Source organism: Armigeres subalbatus, chromosome 3, assembly GCF_024139115.2.
Source record: "Armigeres subalbatus isolate Guangzhou_Male chromosome 3, GZ_Asu_2, whole genome shotgun sequence".
Lineage (NCBI taxonomy): Eukaryota > Metazoa > Arthropoda > Insecta > Diptera > Culicidae > Armigeres > Armigeres subalbatus.
The window spans coordinates 206475787-206495178 of NC_085141.1; the positions used below are offsets into that span (position 1 = coordinate 206475787).

General features: G+C 37.7%; 1 protein-coding gene across 2 annotated transcripts in view; it reads left to right on the forward strand.

Moving 5' to 3' along the window:
- Window positions 1–19392, forward strand: part of LOC134224504 (uncharacterized) — a 137834-nt gene that overhangs the window by 58020 nt on the left and 60422 nt on the right. For both annotated transcript variants that reach the window (XM_062703874.1, XM_062703873.1), the window contains exon 3: window positions 17667–17793. In XM_062703874.1, the coding sequence (XP_062559858.1) occupies window positions 17667–17793 (127 nt within the window). The remainder of the gene's footprint in view (window positions 1–17666; window positions 17794–19392) is intronic.

A 19392-nucleotide genomic window follows, 5' to 3' on the forward strand; every position in this document is an offset into this window, starting at 1 on the left:
CAGTGCTCGTCTTGCTGTTGGACTCCACGAAGGAATAGGGGACAAAGAGGTGGTGAAAATGCATAACATGCACTTTCACGACGTTTTTTTCCTCTGTCATTGGTTGTGACTGTGATTGTCGACGGACTGCTGCAGCAACTAACTAACCGCCAGACCAACCGACCGACGGTGCATCGGAATGATGAAACATTACCCCGAATGTTTGCATTAAATATGCTTGCGCTTATGTATTCAAATAACTGTTAAACAGGAAGTTCGAGCTTATCCATTTGATGCCACGGACGGAGAGCGAGAGCTTCACCACGCGTCCGCCTAGCTGGGAGGTGCTGGGAAAGTAGCACATCATATGCCGCGCCAGTCATGGAGTTTACCCCCGCCCCCAATCAACACGCCGGAAAGTAGTACATACTTTCCGCAGTTTACAACAGCTCGTCCATAGCGCCAGGTACTCATCAATAGAATTGTACTTTTGCCTCGGAACGAACTTGTGTCTCGAAATATTGCGCCTCAACTCGTTATCTTCCTCCAGGTCCGTGGCAATCTGTTATCGGAGTTTGAGCTTATTTACCGCAGGCTGCGCCCGCTCGCTCAGCTGGTGAGTGGAAATCAAGTCCGTGCACACGCAAGCATAAGTTCGCATGCCTAAGTTCGTTGGAGGGGGAGTTTCTGATGGCTATCAAATCAAGTCAAGTGACGACGCTAATCGGAAGCACTTCAATCACTTGAATGCGATCATAGGTGAACCAGATAGGGAATAGCTCTCGACCAATGTATGCAATTGCAGAGGGTAGACAGTTGGATGATGTCATCTTCACATTTTTGCTGAATGATATGTGGTGCAATCAATTGGAGGACATGACTTGCACCGAGAGACAGACTTTATAATTTAAGATTAGGAAACATATTTAGCATTTTTGTAAGACCGGTTGTTTGCATATCATAATACAAGAAATTAATCTAATCCTAAACAATTACTCTATTCAATAAAATCAGCTGAACATGAACTTTACTTTCTTACAAGCTTGTTCAAAATACTTCCCAATAAAAAGTTTTGGAAATCCAACGACTTGTAGAAACACAGTTATTTCCAACAAGCGATTAAGCATTCAATGTTCAATTAAATTGTATTATTTTTTTTTTTCAAAACAAAGCGGTTTGAATTCGTTTGATTTAGCAGTAGTTTGATTGAATACTGCATGAATGTTTTCAACTAATACGCAAGCTTCGAAGGGACACTCTCCGAAAGGCTAAACAAAAAAATTGAATCTAAAGTTTTCCATCATTATTTTTAACACCACCGATTAATCGCAAAATGAAAATCCATGAAAAGAATTAAAAACATAAATACACTATCTAGGGAAATTAGAACTGTCATAAGGCGAATTAAGGAGATAACGTCATTATTACCTGGAAAAGTGCTATTCTGCGAAATAGAGTAAGAGAGGCGATAATGTCTTCTTTAAACGAACGCGTATTCCCGTTATAAGGCAAACATACGAGGTAATCGCTTCTTTAGATGAACGCGTTTGCCCGGAATAAGGCGAACATAGGAGATAATCATTTCTTTAAATGAACGCGTTTGCCTGGTGTAAGGCGAACAGTGGAGATAATGTCGTCTTTAAGGCATCTCGATTGTTCAGTACCAGACGAACAGAGGAGATAATGCCTTCTTTAAATGAACGCCTTTACCGATCAAAAGACAAAAAGCAGAGATTTTATGTTTTCAGTAACTTAATACTACTGCTTGCGCATAAACGCTAGCGCCAGGATACTGGCAACGGCGGGTAGGAAACTAGTCCCTGCTTATTATTCATTATTACTGATGAAATGCTTCCGACATGGATGGGAGCTTGCTATAATATGGACGCCCTAAGGAATCGCGTTGTTTTCACATGGAAAACATTCTAATATTGGGGACCTAAACCACTTACTTTTGAACTCAAGCACTACGATGGAATGAAGTTGAGTAGAAGATCATTAACTTTTGTGATAATTTGGGAAATCAGGCTGAAAAACTCCAGTTTTCAGGTGTCCGGGTAAAATGGGTACACAGATAAAAATAATGAAAAATAAACAGCGCGTAAAACATGACATGCGGAAATTTAGTCCATTCTACGCTGAAATGGTCCTCTTCCTAACAATATTGCTTACAACTTGTATGCAATATTGACGATTCACGTCAAATATTGTATACATTTAGTCTATAATCCCGTGTGGTCCATTTATGTGGATTTTTCTATCTGTGTATGCTAAGAAATTTAGTTCAAAGCAATGAAATAAGTTAAGTCTTTTACCTCTTGAAAGTTAAACTGAAAAATGATGTTTTATAAATACAAATCAATTGAAGTGTAGTCTTACTAAAACTCGTGAAATCCCAATTTCTTATGAATGCTTGGTGTTTTGATGGTAAACTATACAGATTAATATATATTTATTTGACATTTATGAAAATATTAATGTACTTTTTTTCCAATTTCGTTTATATGGTAGGCTCAGGCGTGTATAACACTTTACGGAGCCACGGTTCATTGTTATATGTACAATCGAAATCATCGAATTATTTAGTCACTAAATTATTTAGTCACATAACTTGAACAACATTCACCTGCCACTCAAGTCCTTTAAACTATCATTTGCTGACGATTTCAAATTATTTTGGATCGTAAACGATGCACAAGATGTACTATTGTTGCAATCACAGTTGAATCTCTTCACTGACTGGTGTTAGCTGAATTGTAAGATTCTCAATCCAAAGCAATGCTCTTTCGTTTCATTTTCTTGTAATCATTCAGCAATTGCCTTCGACTATACTACTGAATCAACCATACTACGTAAAGAAACTGTTGTCAAGGATCTAGGTGTATTTTTCGAATAGCAAGGAATTTTAATGATGTCCACTGTTTGAAGGCTCTATATTATTCTTTAGTAAGATTAACTTTAGAATATCTGTAGTTTGAGCATCTTAGTATCGAAATTTCTCGTGTTGAATCAGTCCAGCGTAATTTTTTACAGTTCGCTTTACGTCATCTCCCGTGGAGAAACCCTGCCTACTTTACTGTTATGAGGACCGCTGTAGGTTAATTAAGTCAACAACACCTTTGTCCTAGACCATTTTTTTCTCCACGGTGCTCGAACGAATTATCCGCACAGCGAACCATTTTGAGCATGTGTAGATTTCTTTCAATCGCTGCTCAATTCAACTCGATTTTGATTTGAGTCGTAACACTCTTCGGAAAAGGTTTTTCCTCGTCCTGTCCAAGCAGTTTTTTTGTAGAAACTAGATCTAGAACTAAGCTAATAATTGTAAATTGTTGTAAGTGACAATTGTGAAATTGTATTCTCGATGTGATATATAAAAATCACAAAAATAAAGATTTAAACAAATTGTGTTCTGTTGGTACGAAAAGACGAAGAAGTTTTGCTTCTTTTTGAGAGAGAACAAAAAAGAGTTCAACTCAAAGCGGCTTTTCTTTTTTCCTAATAAACAACAACTATGTTGTAAGGTACACCGGGGCAAGTTGAAACGATTTTTTCAAAGTTAAACTTTGAAGTGCTGTAAAAAAAATTAAGAAATTGAACAAAGATTACAACCTTACCTTACTTTTTTTTATAAATATTTTGTATACGGAAATATTTTTCTTATGTGTCATTCCAACTTGCCCCGCAAATCGGGGTTAGATTTTGAAAATCAAAACCCATTTATGTTGTCCCATTTTAATATTTATAACAGTCATAACAGTCACATTCGGGATTTTGATACTCTTTTACTCAAAACATAAACCATAATATGGTTCATTTAATGTATACAGAGTCCTACACTCACAAAAAACTCCGCATTACATTCATGAGTTCACACATGGATTTTTGCAATGGAAGAACCGAAATGGATTCCATATTTTCGACACATATATTACATGCGCCCACATGCATTGCATGAGTGTTCACACATACTATCTATGTGGGTCAATGACATTTGTGGTCATAGTATTTCTCCATGTGAAACGAGTTTGAAAAATTCATCGGCAAATAACTCAAGTCGGAGAAAATTGACATGTGACTCTTGTGCGAAAAGGGGCAGTGTATAACAAATTCACGAGCGTAATTTTCAAGCAACCAAACTACACTCTTTGCTGAAAAGTTATCCGACTGAAAACCTTATACTTATTTGCACTGGGATTACTTTTCAGTGATTTTTTTGGATCACTTGAATTGTGCGCTTGATAATTCGGTTGTGGCTTCTTCATAAATTCACACTAATTAACCAACATATCAATCATAAAATCCTTCTCGGGTAAAAGTGGGGGCTGGGGTAGTGGAAGTGGTGTTGATGAAATGTGTATATGCTTCGTGTCTTATTTATTTAAGAGCAAGTTCTCACTCTCAAGTTCTCAGTTCTATGAAGAATTTCAAAACTAGATAGTGCAGTTTAAACAACTCATTTTCATTCTATTCTTTAATGGAAATTGTGGAAGGGTTGCATTCATGAATAAAACAGGAAGAGATGGAAACCTATTAAATTTATTTTCAGAAATGTGTATTTACGAACTATGTTGAATTGTGGAATAAAATATTACTTTTATTTGCGATTGTGACGTTTTGATAGTTGTTTCAACTTGCCCCGCATAACGCATTTTTATTCGCCCCGATGGGTTGACAATGTGGAGCAATTTTAAGTGAACAAAATCCAAAAATAAAAACAGCCCTTCCACAGTTATAAACCGCAAGGTTTTTAAGCCAAGCTACCATTCTTGCATTCGTATATCAGGAAGCTAACACGATGATACTTTTATGCCCAAGCCTTCAGCATGGTCTTGCTTTATTGCGCGAACTGGGTAAATTTCGTTATAACCATGAGTTGAGATTTGTATATTATCTGTCCAGCATTTATTTTATAGGAATGGGATACCCTTAATTCCAACAACAGTGTGTTTATATTCAAACACCTACGATAATGTCAAGTATCCATTGAATAAGTGCTGAAATCAATACTAATCATTGGGTCGTCTTCCACAAACTGAAAACCGATAGCGGTATGCATTTGGACGCCCCGACTGTATTCTTCAAATCGATCATAATTTATTGTCAGCACAGGAGTGGTTGAACTTTTCCAAGAACGAGAGTAATTTTACATTGTGGTTGCGCTTTTTTGAAATTCAAGATAAGTCGGTTTACGCTCCATTCTGCCGCTATCATCGTTCCGTCCATTGCCGGCTGGTCATCCGAGGCCAAGCCATGCCAGCACCTTATCGGCCGATATGTGCTTTGCCGTGTGTTGTCGTCGATCGTCTCATATAGGTTCTCTCTTTACTCCTTTTTCACGGCATATTTAGAGTGTGTAAATCACATTTTCAAATACGTTTCCTCCATTCCACTCTGGTTTCTGTTCGGTTCTGTTTATGCATGATGTTTTGTAAAACAAAACGACAGTTATATGTTCCGATTCTTCCAATCACGCTAAAAGCGAAAACATCTCGCAACCGAACGACGTGAATGCAGTATGCAAGAGCGCGCGCAAAGTTGCAATCTCGGTTTATTTATGTTTATAGAAAGGTGTTTAGACTTTTGCCGACCACCTCAGTAACCACCTCATCACTTTGTATCCTAATTTGCAATATCGCAGCAAGGCACAGTAATGCCTTTGGCTTTGAATGTTACCCTACCCGGTCGGAATCAAAGTATTTCAAGATGGATTTTCTTCGGGCAAACTTATGAACATCTGTTTAGGCCTATTGTGGCCCACTATGAAATCCACAGACAACGAGTGGGCTACTTTGTCACTCTCAAAGAGGCTTTGTTTCACTTCAAGTGTTAAAAGCGCTTTTCTCGGAAAGGGTTGACATTCCGATCATGACATGGCATATTCCTGTTTCATTAATGAAATATATTCACGTTGGGTCCGTTGTTAAATATTTTATCACCTTACCCTGGGTAGAAGTTGGCAAACACATCAGAGTGTGACAACACACACCACGTTCATCAGGGCTGGCAGGGTGCTGGCCGGTGGCAATGGCTTAGCACTCTTCGTGTCTATTTGACCGATCGAGTGTAGGTTAGGTATCGATGATCGTTTGCGAAATCACACTGTTCACTAGAGAGCGTATTAATTTACTATTACCTCACAAACTATCGTCTCCGATGAGGACGCTGTTTAATTAGCGTCGCTTGATTCCATAAATAAGATTGTTAATGAAGCTGAGGTAAAATCATCTACTAAGAGAGTTATATAACAGCCTTTCGGTTCTAATTTGAGTAAACCACACGCCAACAAGTTGATTATTGATTGGATATGCAGAAACCGAGAATCTAGAGCACGATACCTATTAAATTAAAGCAATCGAATTCCATCCTTCAATTCTATGCTACTTTTTCGTGTGAATGGAACGTTTTATCGTTCCTCAACCATAAACAATGGCTGTAACAATTACCATCAAAAGTGTTTGCAATCAAGGTGATTAGAAAGACAACGCTTATCAATTAGGGTTTCTCCATTTGCCCTACTTTAAAAGGTCAGTGAACACATGGGAGCCGACATTCCAGAAAGGCATAACAAGCTAAAGATCATTGCATCAAACTGAAGTGTAACGGGGCTATCTATGGAATTCCTGGCAGCTTGAGAAAATTCAAATTCTACCTCAGGTTCTATTTACTTAGTAAATTACGTCCTTTTGAAATGCTGTAACTGGTATGTGCTTCGGGCGCACGGTGACAACTGAATAATAAATTATCTAATCGCGTGTAGCGCGTTACCAATTGGTTTTGGATCATGCTGTGATGTATCCAAAACAAACAAATCACAAATGATTGATGCGTGCTACAATCTTGATGTTAATTTTAGCACCATTCAAATGTTCATTTTTTTTTGTTTTAACTTTCTTTAGCTTTAGAGGTTGATATGAACACGGTAAAATCATTCGAACCTTCGTTAACTTATCAAAATCCAGATGAAAATGCTTCAACGGATACGTCCCATGTACCTTCTGTAAGAACGCCGTAGTTATTGAATTATGCGGATGTGTTGGATTATCTAATCTGTTTCGAAGGAAGAGTCTCAGTCGCAGATATGGCATGACACGTGCGAAGGAAATCAATTAACTTATTTTATCTGGCTCTGCTGTGCTGAGCGCCCGAGTGATTACCGGAAGCTTTTATTTGCAGAGACTTGACTACAAAGCACGTTTTATTTGTCAGATGTGAAGTGTCTGTCTACATTTTACGAAAGAAAAGTTTGAACGAAGATACTCGTAAGGCAGTTATTCTTTTGTTTTGTTACAAATAAACAAGAAAATTAAATAAAAAACATATTATCTAACCAGAAGCCTTTCAGGTAACATTTTATTGATTAAAAATCGGCCAATATGTGGACATGCAAAAAAAGTGGTTCATCTGTTTTTATTTTTTTATTTTTCCAAATAATGCAAAGGTTGAATTTGGCAATAAAAATCAATAACAACTGAAATTTATCTCCAGAATACAATCTCATTCAACACGTAATGGAGAGGATCTTAAATCGACTGGAAAAATCGAAGTGTCGTTTTGGCTATAACAAAGAGCTTCCCCAATACAATTCTTTCATATTAAGTAACGGCAATACATTCCAAGAACGAATAAAAAAATCCTCTGATTGGCTAAAGCCCCCAATATAAATTAATCCACCACTTAAGTAAAAGACCACTCCCAGCACTCATATGATCGCGAAATCGAGTCATCGAAATTATTCGAGACGGTAGCCAGAGCGCGATAAAAAATCTTTTTCGCACATATTTTAGCAAGTGTCATCATCCGAATTTTTATCTCAACGGGGAGTAATTTAGAAACAGTTTATCGCCTTAGGCGTCCGACTGCTTGTGGTCATCATCAAGTTGGGCCAACCAACAACACATCCGAAAGAAAACAACACCTCAAAATACCATGTCTGTGGGAGACCACAGGCAGGAACAGCTTAAGATACTCACACACAGTGGGTTCCCGAAAGCGCGCGCGCCGTTGGTCCGTTGTTTCTTGATTAACATTATTTATTATCGCAATATTTATCAATGGCGGCAAGAAATTTCTCACAAAATAATAAAATTGTTTGACAAATAATAAATCTTTCGGGTCTCCCCAAGCACCGCCCTCATCTATCCATTCATCCCTTCCTTTTCCCCTTTCGACCGATCAACGTGCTGAGGTTTCTCTTGGCTCGAGCCATCCAAGTGACCATCGCGTCGTCGATTGAAGCAGCAGCGTGGTAAAATATTTGAAATATTTCGCGCATATATCATCGATTGAACCTGTGAATGCCCCTCATCAGATTGAATGGCCCATACCCAATGACTGCCAGCGTTTTCGCGCAAGCGCCTCGATTTAAGGGTGGATTGACTAATTATTTGGATGAGCAAATGCGTGGTTTAGTACTTTTATTTTGAAACATACCGAAGGGGATGCGCGCAGTAAAATGTCATGCAATCGTCATTCGTCATGGTCATTTGTCAAAAATAAATTTTCTCTATTTAAAAAAACGAGAAACTGTTCCGTCAGCTTTGTTGCAGGAATTTCAAGTGAATTAACAGTCATTCAAAAATATTAATAAATTCTATAAAGAAAAAAGTCAACTATCATTCTTGGTATAAACTTGATCAAATTGCCACTATTGATATAATTCAATCAATGAATTATTTATTTGCTGTATTACCATTCAATTGCTGCTACTCTTACAAAAGACTGTAAAAACCTCAACATTGTCATAAGACGAGTTTATTACTATTCTATTTAATTCCACAATGTGGTGGGGCCCTCCTTAGCCGTGCGGTAAGAGGCGCGGCTACAAAGCAAGACCATGCTGAGGGTGGCTGGGTTCGATTTCCGGTGCCGGTCTAGACAATTTTCCGATTGTAAATTGTCTCGACTTCCCTGATTAATGCCCATTATCATCATGTTAGCCTCAAGATATACGAATGCAGAAATGGTAACTTGGCTTAGAAACCTTGCAGTTAATAACTATGGAAGTGCTTAACGAACACTAAGCTGTGAGGCGGCATTGTCTCAGTGGGGGATGTAATGCCAAAGAAGAAGAAGAAGGTGGAATTAAATGGAATAGTACTAAACTCGTCTTATGACAGGTGAAGACATTCCACAAAAAGAGCTTAGTAATTTTCTAAAAAATCATTAATGAATCATACAAAATTATTTGAATTAGATTTTTATCGATGTTATTCGATGATAAACGTATCAATGATCCATAAAACCCGGATTGAGTTTCATTTACACATTAGTGATGCTAGCTGATCATTCAATTGGAAAAAACCCTTGTGTGCTATTACTACAATGAGGATTATTAAAGTTAATCAACAATTCACGCCGTCATGTTAATTTTTCAAAGAATCAATCTCGAGAATTCAGCGTCAAACGTAAACGGATATTCTTGAATCAATCAAACTGTGTTATACGATGCAGACACTGTATACTTAACGCATGTTGTTTGGCTTGCTGTCGAACTTCGAATCAAAGATATGAAGTATTTTTTTCAAACTTTGATAAAATTCAACCCAAATTTTATTCAAAAAGCATCCTTCGACCAGACGACATCGCCTCAAGTCAATCTATATCAATAATTTAGAAGCATCACACTTTAGTTGTGAGTAACAAGTCGCTATAACATAACCCATTATCACTATGAGGCATAAGAAACCTATCAGAACGTCCATCAGCAGAAACGCAATGCATTCGAAACGTCATCGCTGCCTTCTGCGACTGCGGCCGCTGCAACACTATGCGTTCGAACGGACTCAGAGGAATGCCCAATACAACAAACGTGTTGACTTTTCGCTTTCAAGCTCGCGTTAAATGAATGAGTTGACCTTTTGTACATAAATAGGTGGACGAAGGCAACCATTTTGACACTTGCCATCGATGCCTGTCTGGGTCTGGGTCTGTTCAGCTTACTGCTTGCTGCCCGGCCTGCGCGCGGTTGTTTGACTTTGACTGGGTAAGGAGAAGCCCACCAACAACGAGCAGCCTTTTCTTGCCGAGCTCGCTGGCTACATGTCGAGAACAGCGCACACAGAAAAGATCGGGAGTGCAAGAACGTGTTTGATGTGATTAGCAAACAAATCGTCAATTTAATGAGTAAGAAAATATACATAAAACATAACGCAGACCATCGGAACTGATCGATTGTGGCGCCGTAGTTAAAGGTTGGCAAATAAAGAAGATCTTGTTTGAGTTTCCACCAGTCGCCGTCATTTTCGATGATGTGTTGTGAAGCAGTCGTCTTGTTCTCGCCACGCGAGATTGATTTCTAAAGAATTTTGCTGTATTACCTAGTTGATATAAATTTGCATTTTCCAATGTTTTTATCTTGTGTGGGCCTTTTCCAGCCTAGCGGTAAGATGCGTACCTACAAAGCAAGACCACACTGAAGGTCTGATTCTCGGTCCCGGTTGCGGTAGTAAGAAGTGTTCAGGTTGGAAATCTTAATGAACACTGAGCTATGAGGTACTCATGTGCCAGTAAGAGATGTCATGTCAAAGAAGAAGAAGGAAGTCTTCTGAAATAAGTAATGTTCTTTTTAAATCAGCAAGATTCGGTAGACACAATGACACCCAATAAACTTGAGTTCGGTAAAACGTGAACACACCTACTGAAAGTGAATCAGCAATTCAATTCAATGAAGGGTAACTTCTCAATGTTCAAAACCAGAAGTCAAAACACGAGCTATTTATTTACAATAAAAAATACGTACGCAAGTCATCTAAACATACTTATTCCATCCGTGCCATTCATTTTCAATCGTTTAACGTCAATGTCTTCTAAGACAACAAGGTGTTCTCTTTTGACGCGAATTCAAACGAGACGTATGGATTGTAACTTTGGCACTTCAAATGGCACATCATCTTCTGAAAACAATTTAATACCAAGACCAACATTCGAAGAGACTTTAAATTCCTCAAATGGAATTGAAATGCCTAAAAAATCGGTTTTGCTAATATTGGTTATAATTTACATTTTGTTCTCATTTGTTAATTCAGGTCTTGTCAAAAGCTTATCAAGAATTAGAGAGGATTCGGACATTATTATGGCGTTAAATTTCGCTTCAGTGAATATTTGTTCATGAGCTGTGTTTATTTGAAACTGCGCACATATGGGGTTTGTGCTTATGTTTTTGGTTTTACTAAACCGTAATGTTTAGGGTTTTATGGTTAAAAGAAAAAGAGCCATTAGATTAATCCACTATTTACTTCGGCAATTTCACCGATACTCTGAAATCTTTAATCATAAAACAGTACATTTATTTATCATTAATCAATATCGCTCCATCAGCCATGGGTTAATTTAAACAGATCAGTTTAGAGAATGATTCGGAATTTACGTTTTTCAGTTATCCCCAAAACTTAAACAAGAACTATTTTTTCAACAATCTGCATGGTAAGGTTAATGTTGTTATACTCCAAATACTGGTATTGGAAGCGAGGACTAAATACGATGAATCCTTAATTGCAACAACTTATTGGGCAAGGGCCCTCCTTAGCCGTGCGGTAAGACGGGTGGCTACAAAGCAAGACCATGCTGGGGGGTGGCTGGGTTCGATTCCCGGTGCCGGTCTAGGCAATTTTCGGATTGGAAATTGTCTCGACTTCTCTAGGCATAAAAGTATCATCGTGTTAGCCTCATGATATACGAATGCAAAAATGGTAACATGGCTTAGAAAGCTCGTAGTTAATAACTGTTAATAACTGAGCTTTTTAGTGGAATATGTTCACTTGTCATAAGACGAGTTCGTACTATCCCATTTAATTCCACCACTTGATTGTTACGCATTGACAGATACGTATTTCGACCTCAACAGTAAGGCCGTCTTCAGTGTCCTGTACTTCGTCACGTCGCGTCAAGTACGAGATACTGCAGACGGCCTTATTGTTGAGGTTGAAATACGTATCTCTGTCAAGGTACAATCAAGTGGTGGAATTTTATGGAATAGTACGAACTCGTCTTATGACAAGTAAATAAATTGATTTTTGTTAACATTTACTGCTAACAAAAATACTGAATTGGTTCACTTCATATGATACTACCTTTCTTGTGATAAGTAAGAAACAGATTTTTGATACTTAAAGCGTCAGTTTTGTAATATTTTTTAAGGCTCAAAAGTTGGGCAAAGAAAACAGCTTTCTGAAGGATTCACCACCGTCTGTCTCTTTCCATCCTTCGGAAAATTGTGATTGTGTTAGTGCAACACCGGGCAATATCTTATTCTTAACACTTATTCAAAAAATACGGATTAATGTAGTGGTGTGTTGCCAACCTTCATTCCCCCTTAAACTCATTAAGCGATTTTAACACAAACAAACACACATGCGCACAATCACACACATCATTTATATACATCGATCAGGACTTGGTGAACAAAAAGCTGATGATCCAACTTTCCATAATCCCTTTTTTGCCTTTCGCGTATACTAAGTATAGTTAAACGCTATAGGATCACTCCAAAACCGAACTTTTGATAGAAGTCTCGGAGACCCAAGTGTTATATACCAATCGACTCAACTCGACGAATCGTGGTGATGTCTGTATGTACATATGTATGTGTACAAAAATGTGAGACACACTTTTTGGTACTTCGCATTATCCGATTTACTCACAACAATTTGCATTCGACGCTGAATCCTTCCTTATTTTTCACTATTGAAAATTGGCCTAATCGGCCATGGGGGAGGTTCCTTCATCAGTGCTGCCACCTGGAAAAGTTTAGAGAAAAAGTTGAACCATGGAAATTTGGCATGGCATGATATAGAAAATGAGAATTAAAATGTCTCTAGAACTTTATAGAAATTTTTTCGTCAAACAATTCTTAGTTTGTAGGGTTATAAATTCAACAATCTTAAGCAATAACTGCTTATTCGGAAAAAATATAAAAATCGAGATATCATGTCTATTTTGTGTGCTTTTTAAATTCTAACCCCGTAAACCAAGATTTTTTTGAGAAACGTCCTTAATTTTTGTTTTATAACAAAAATATACTTCATTTCCTATACCACACCGTGTGAAATTTCAATGATTCCACTTTTTCTCTCGATGACAGCTGGTGGTCTTCTCCTCCCCTTGCGTTCCGGAATTATTAGAAAAATATTGATTTTTTGCACAGGGTCCTCCCTTGGAAAAAAAATTTCAAATTCGATTTTTTTTTCGAAAACCGCGGAAATGCATTTAAATAAACGCAAATAAATGTGAATTGATGGAAATAACTGAATCTATCTTCCTAAAGTGCAATTTCGACATTTTTATGAGCTTTTCTTGTTACTCTTATGTGTTTTCTTGTTTTATAATATGTACACGAGAAAGGCACCATCACCGCTAGGTGGATTATTCTGGGTTTTTTACTTTTCACCTGGGACCATTTCTGAATTCTATAGACTTCCTTTATTTGTTTGTTGAGGCGTCGTCACCACAAGCCTCTGGGTCTGCCTCTGCTGCGATGTCCTGCCGGATTTCAGACCAGCGCTCACTTGTAGATTTCGTATCCGCTCTTTCGTAAATTGTCGCCAACCCACCTAGATTTACTCTCTCGTATTTCTGTTTTTGATGGCATCACCTAAGGAGTTCAGCATTCGACTTTCATTTGTGGTGTCTTTGCTAACTGGAGCTTAAAGTTCCTTCATGGATTCCTACATTAAATCCTTCGGAACTTCCTCCAAAAATTCCTTTGAAAATTCCTTTGGGAATTCTAACAGAAATTCTTACATGTGTTCCTTTAAAAATTTCTTCCAAGTATTCCTTTCATAATTCTAGTACGAAATACTAGAAATTACCAAAGGAAATCCTAATGTAATTTATGAATGAATTCCTGAAGGAATTTCCAAAGTAAGACGACATTTTCAAATTTCGTCAAGAATTACAGTAGATTGCTTTTAAAGTTCCTTCAGAAATTCCTTTAGAGGTTTCTTTGTAAATTCCATTACGATTTTTTTTTGGAAATTCCTTCACGAATTTCTGGGAATTTAATCTTAAATGCTTTTCGAAATTCCTCTGTAAATTCTCAAAGAATTCCTTCTGAAATTCTTTTAAGGGCTCCTTTGAAAATTGCTTGAGAAATTCCTTCGGAAATACCTAAAACCATTCGGGAATTCTTTTGGAAAGTCCTTCAGAAATCCTTATATTTTTTTTGAAAATTTCTTTAGAAAAATGTACGAAGTAATTCGTAATTTTTTTCTATTATTTCTCTGAATGTTTGGAATAGCTTTGGATTTTTTTACGAGCTCAAGTTTCTCCAGGAATTCCTCCGGAAGTTCCTCCAGGAATTCCTCCCGAAGTTCCTCCAGGAATTCCTCCGGAAGTTCCCTCAGTATTTCCTCCAGATGTTCTTTCAGGAATTCCTCCTGAAGTTCTTTCAGCAATTCTCTGGAAGTTCCTTCAGTAATTCCTCCTGAACTTCCTCCAGGAATTCCTCAGGAAGTTTCTCCAGGAATTCTTCCGGAAGTTCCTGCAGGAATACCTTCGGAAGTTCCTTCAGAAATTCCTCCATAAGTTCCTTCAGGAACTCCTCCGGAAGTTACTCCAGGATTTTTTCTGGAAGTTCCTCAAGGAATTTCTCCAGAAGTTCCTTCGAAAGTTCCTCAAGGAATTTCTCCGAAAGTTCCTTCCAAAGTTCCTCAAGGAATTTCTCCGGAAGTTCCCCAAGGAATTTCTCCGGAAGTTCCTCAATGAATTTCTCCGGAAGCTCCTCCGGAAGTTCCTCCAGAAATTTTTCCGAAAGTTCCTTTGGAAGTTCCTCAGGAAGTTCCTCCAGGAATTACTCCGAAGGTTCTTTTAGTAATTCCTCGGGAGGTTTCTCCATGAATTTCCCCGGAAGTGCCTCCAGGAATTCTTCCGGTAATTCCTTAAAAAAATTCTGCAGGAATTCCTCCGGAAGTTCCTATATGTATGTTTTAAGATGTTTGCGCAGGAAATCAGTCCTGTAACTTCCTGTAAAATTCCTCCAGAAATTCCTCCGGAAATTCCTTCGAAAGTTTCTCAAGAAATTTCTCCGGAAGTTCCTCCAGGAATTCCTCCGGGAGCTCCTTTAGTAATTCCTCCGGAGGTTTCTTCAGGATTTTCTGCGGAACTTCCTCCAGGAGTTCTTCCGGTAATTCCTTCAAAAATTCTTCAGGAATTCCTCTGGAAGATCCTATATGAATGATTCAGGACGTTTGCTCAAGCAACCTCCGAGAAGTCCTCTAACTTCTTAAATAATTCCTCATAAAATTTCTCCTGAAATTCCAAAAGCTACTCCAAGAACACTTAATTAATTACTTGGCAAACTCTACAGAAATTACCACGAGGACTCTTCAGATATTTCTTCTGAATTTCTTCCGAAATTCACATGAAATTCCACTAAACCCTCCTCCTGGGAATTAAGTTGTTTAGGGGTATATATGTTTTTATTTTCATTATCATTTTTGGCTGCGGCGGCGTGGCGCGGTGGCGCACAGGTCTACTATAAACTCCCCCAGAAGTAACCAAAAGAATCCAAACCATACAATCCTAAAGAGAATTCGTAATGGATTTCCTGAAAAGATTCTTAGATTTCTATAGGAACTGCTTTTAAAATTTCTCCAAAAAGTTCTTCGAAAATTGCAAATTCCTTGCAATAGATCGGAGCAACGGTTCAAAACTGTTCAATACATATTCAATTGTGTGACGATTTTGGTGTTCAAAGTATGATCTGCCTTCAAAAATTCCACTAGGATTTCTTCCACACATTTGGAAACATCTCCAGAATTTATCAACATTGGAGGAAAAAGTTTTTTTTTCAGAACACTTTTGGTATAAATGCCAAAATTTCATGGAAAATATTCAATTTGGGTCACTTGCCCCAGTTTAACTCCGCCAGTGAGTATAATAATGCCTTGTAATGCCCAACAAAAACAGAAAACTAAATCGAAAGCATGGGCATAACAAATCCACTAATCTGATACCTTTAACCATCAGTTGCACTTTGTGAACACTTTTAGCCTCATCATCATCGTATCAGGCTGCAAGCATCCATCGAAGGGATAGATGGGCCCCATTCGGTTACTGTGTGTACCAACTGCCGCGGAACGGGAAACAACGAGGGATGTGTGAAATATAACAGTTACAAACTTTATTTTTATTTACTCTGCCGCCGCTGCATGCAGCCGACTTGTGTATATTTGCTGCTGCGAGGACTGGCCCAGGAGTGGCATTGGCTGGTGGTGGTCGTCTGTTCCTACAAGCGATTTCCAATCACATTATAGATCAATTGCCTGCCGTGTGTTTTAACGACGCCTGTTGGTGTTTCCCAGATGGACATGGTGCTGGCTAATAAAACTGCATCCATAACATTTGATAATAATCGTATTTATTGTGGGCTTCAAGGTGAAATTTGTGCAATAACTTAAGGAATTCAGCGCACGAGGCCACTTAAAGACTCATAGCTGTGATATCGGGGATCTACATTGTCAAGAGTTGCCTATTGTTATCAATTATAGTTTGAGTTCCACAGGGATTACGCGACATTTTTGTTGTTTTAAATACACTAAACTCAAGCGAGATTTTTTTTCAAACTCAATCACTCAATTTGTTTTGAATTGCTAATTTATTGTAGGCATTGAATTTAGCATATATGTTCATATACTAACTAGTCGACCCGGCAGACGTTGTCCTGCATAGTAGGCGAAAATGCGCGTTGTGAACTTCCCAAGCGAAATTCCCATACAAATCTTCATTTTAGCTTTTCACGATTTAATCAACTTTACTAATGATTTCCGAATGAGGAAATATCATATAAACCCGTCGGAAACTATAACGAATGTTTCTGCTGAAGAAATGAAAAAAATCCATCCAGCCGTTTTTGAGTTATGCGGATACGAACACAGACCATTTCATTTTTATATATAAGAAGAAGAAGATAAACACTACGACTTTGGAAACAGAGTAGAGTAGTCATGGCGATCCGGATTTTTACTGATGGTGTCCCTTAAAGTATTAAAGTTGTCACTATATCGTTGACAGTTCATCTAAACAAATGAAACGTGAGCAATCGCTTGGGCATTACAACGATATTGCTACTATATTGAGTCATAGATTCAAAGTCATAATATGACAAAGCTGGGTCTAGCGGATTCTTAATGCTATTGAATGCCGGTTAAAACCCAAATTTTAATTTGGATGAATTTTACTTCAAATAATACACTGATTGACACGTCCGATAAAGTTTGATGCGTGATTTAACTCTGTTACTCATCCAAAAATACTGGCAGTTCCATTGGTAATGGTAAATTCTTACTGATGACTGACAAAGCTGTTGCCACCGAAACTGAGTACAGTATGAATGAAAGCTACAAAGTGCAATACGAATTTTGTCAGTTGTCAATCTTTCCGTGTTACGATATGCTATCATTGAGGGCTCAATTCCAACACCAAAATGATTGCCCACCTACTGACAACAGGCCGAAATTTACCAAGTTGTTGTAAACAACTGCTCAGCAGGGGATTCCTTTTATACCGCTTGACGTCATGGTAGGCAATGATTTTTAATCAAATTAAAATGATTGGCAGTGATTCTAGTTAACATGAATGCGAGCGGTTTCCACGTGATATATAGTTTGTTTTGGTACGCTCACTAATTGCCGAAGCAGTTATCAGTTCTAATGTAATGTGATATTTCCTTCTTTTGCTCTACTTCTCAGGTGGTGATGATTGCGGGAGCAACACCCGGAAACGTATATCTACAATCGGCCTGCTCATCAAAGTTTGTCCGAATAGCAAAAAATGGCACTGTCTCTGCCGACGACAACGGACAAAGTGGTCCTCCGCGTAAGTATTGTATTTGGTTCGAATAATGTAGGTTTTTGTACGACAAAAAACAAGAGTGACTACATGGGCTCCCAGCAGGGGTTCCAGTTCCTAGACTAAAGGTGAATTACGACAGAGTCAAAAAATAGCTGCCATAATGACTTCGCTAGCCCTCACCTCGCCTATTTAGTTCGTACAATTGTAAATTATTAGGCGATTAGCACATTTGACAACCATTTTATCGTGTATGCTACAAAGTGAGCATAGGTGAAAGACTGATTTTTGCTTCTTCCTTCTGCTTTGAAATTGGATTCCAACGCGATTCACCTTAACAGGCATGTAATTTTGCAAAGAATAAGAACATCAAACCATTTTGCTGCTCCAACATTTTACATGCACGTAAAAAAATAACCTTATATGTTATGGCAAAAAACCATTCGAAAATACTTATACTCTTCATTAAGCCACCTAATGAATGATCCCATATCAAAAAGCTAATAACATTTATAAATTAATGAAAAGTAGAAGTTTCCGAATGTATGTGACTAATGCGATGTATAAGTTTTTTCTTATACATGTCATTAACCGCATGCTTTGGCAAAAAAGTATTAGAAATATTAATAATAAACAACATTAAATTTTTTTTCGTTTGTAGCTATTTGATTTCATTTTTTTATTGGTTCAAAGGAGTATAGGGTACTGCAAGAATGAGCTTTATCTCTTTCTCACTGCATAGAAATGTGAAAACAACAAGGTCACTAACTGTCAAAATTGACAGTTAGTTTCTGGCTTTGTCATTTTCTAATTTTTAAGAAGAACAAAAGAGAAAGAGATTTGTTCGTACAGTGCCCTATACCTAAGTGCAATATTCTTAAATAGAAATAGACCTTTTCCCTTCTGTCATGATCGGTCGAAGTAAGCGTCCTAATAAACCATACTTTGTGCGCTGAATAACTTTTCAAAGCAAAGAATAAGGTCGCTGCAAATGTTTATTAGAAACTATGCCCTAGTGATTCACAAAAGATCAAAGGAGGCGGGGGATAAAAAATAATATCTCGCTTAACTTTTCAAAAGGACCTAAATAACATTTTTTTCATGAATTAATTTGAATAGCGCAATCAACAGAACAACATGAAAGCTTTTGATTGCAGTACTCAAATTAATTCATGAAAAACAATATTATAGGTCCTATTCCCTGAAAGTTTTGAAAGTTTATGGTTGCGTTTAAGTTTAATATTTTTGAACAAAAAAATAGAGGAGACACGTATTTTTAAGAAAATATATTTGTATCTGCCTTATAATGTTCACCATTAAGTTTATCATGATTCACAGTTTCGCCAGTTTGAGAAATGATACAAAATTGATGTCTTTTGCTGGAGAGCTCTAATGCTTAAGTCTTTATTTTGGAAGATGTCTCCGATTCGAAGTACCAAATGATAAGAGACACGCATTATCTTCATCTACTGAAGGCATTACTGCGCAAATTAATGTTATTGACACTAAATGTGTCGTGTCACATGCCTGATATCTGCTCAGATGACAAATCGTTTTCAAACGAACAAATTGTATCTATGTGTCGTAGATGACGATGGACAGCACTCCACAGATTTAGTGAATCGA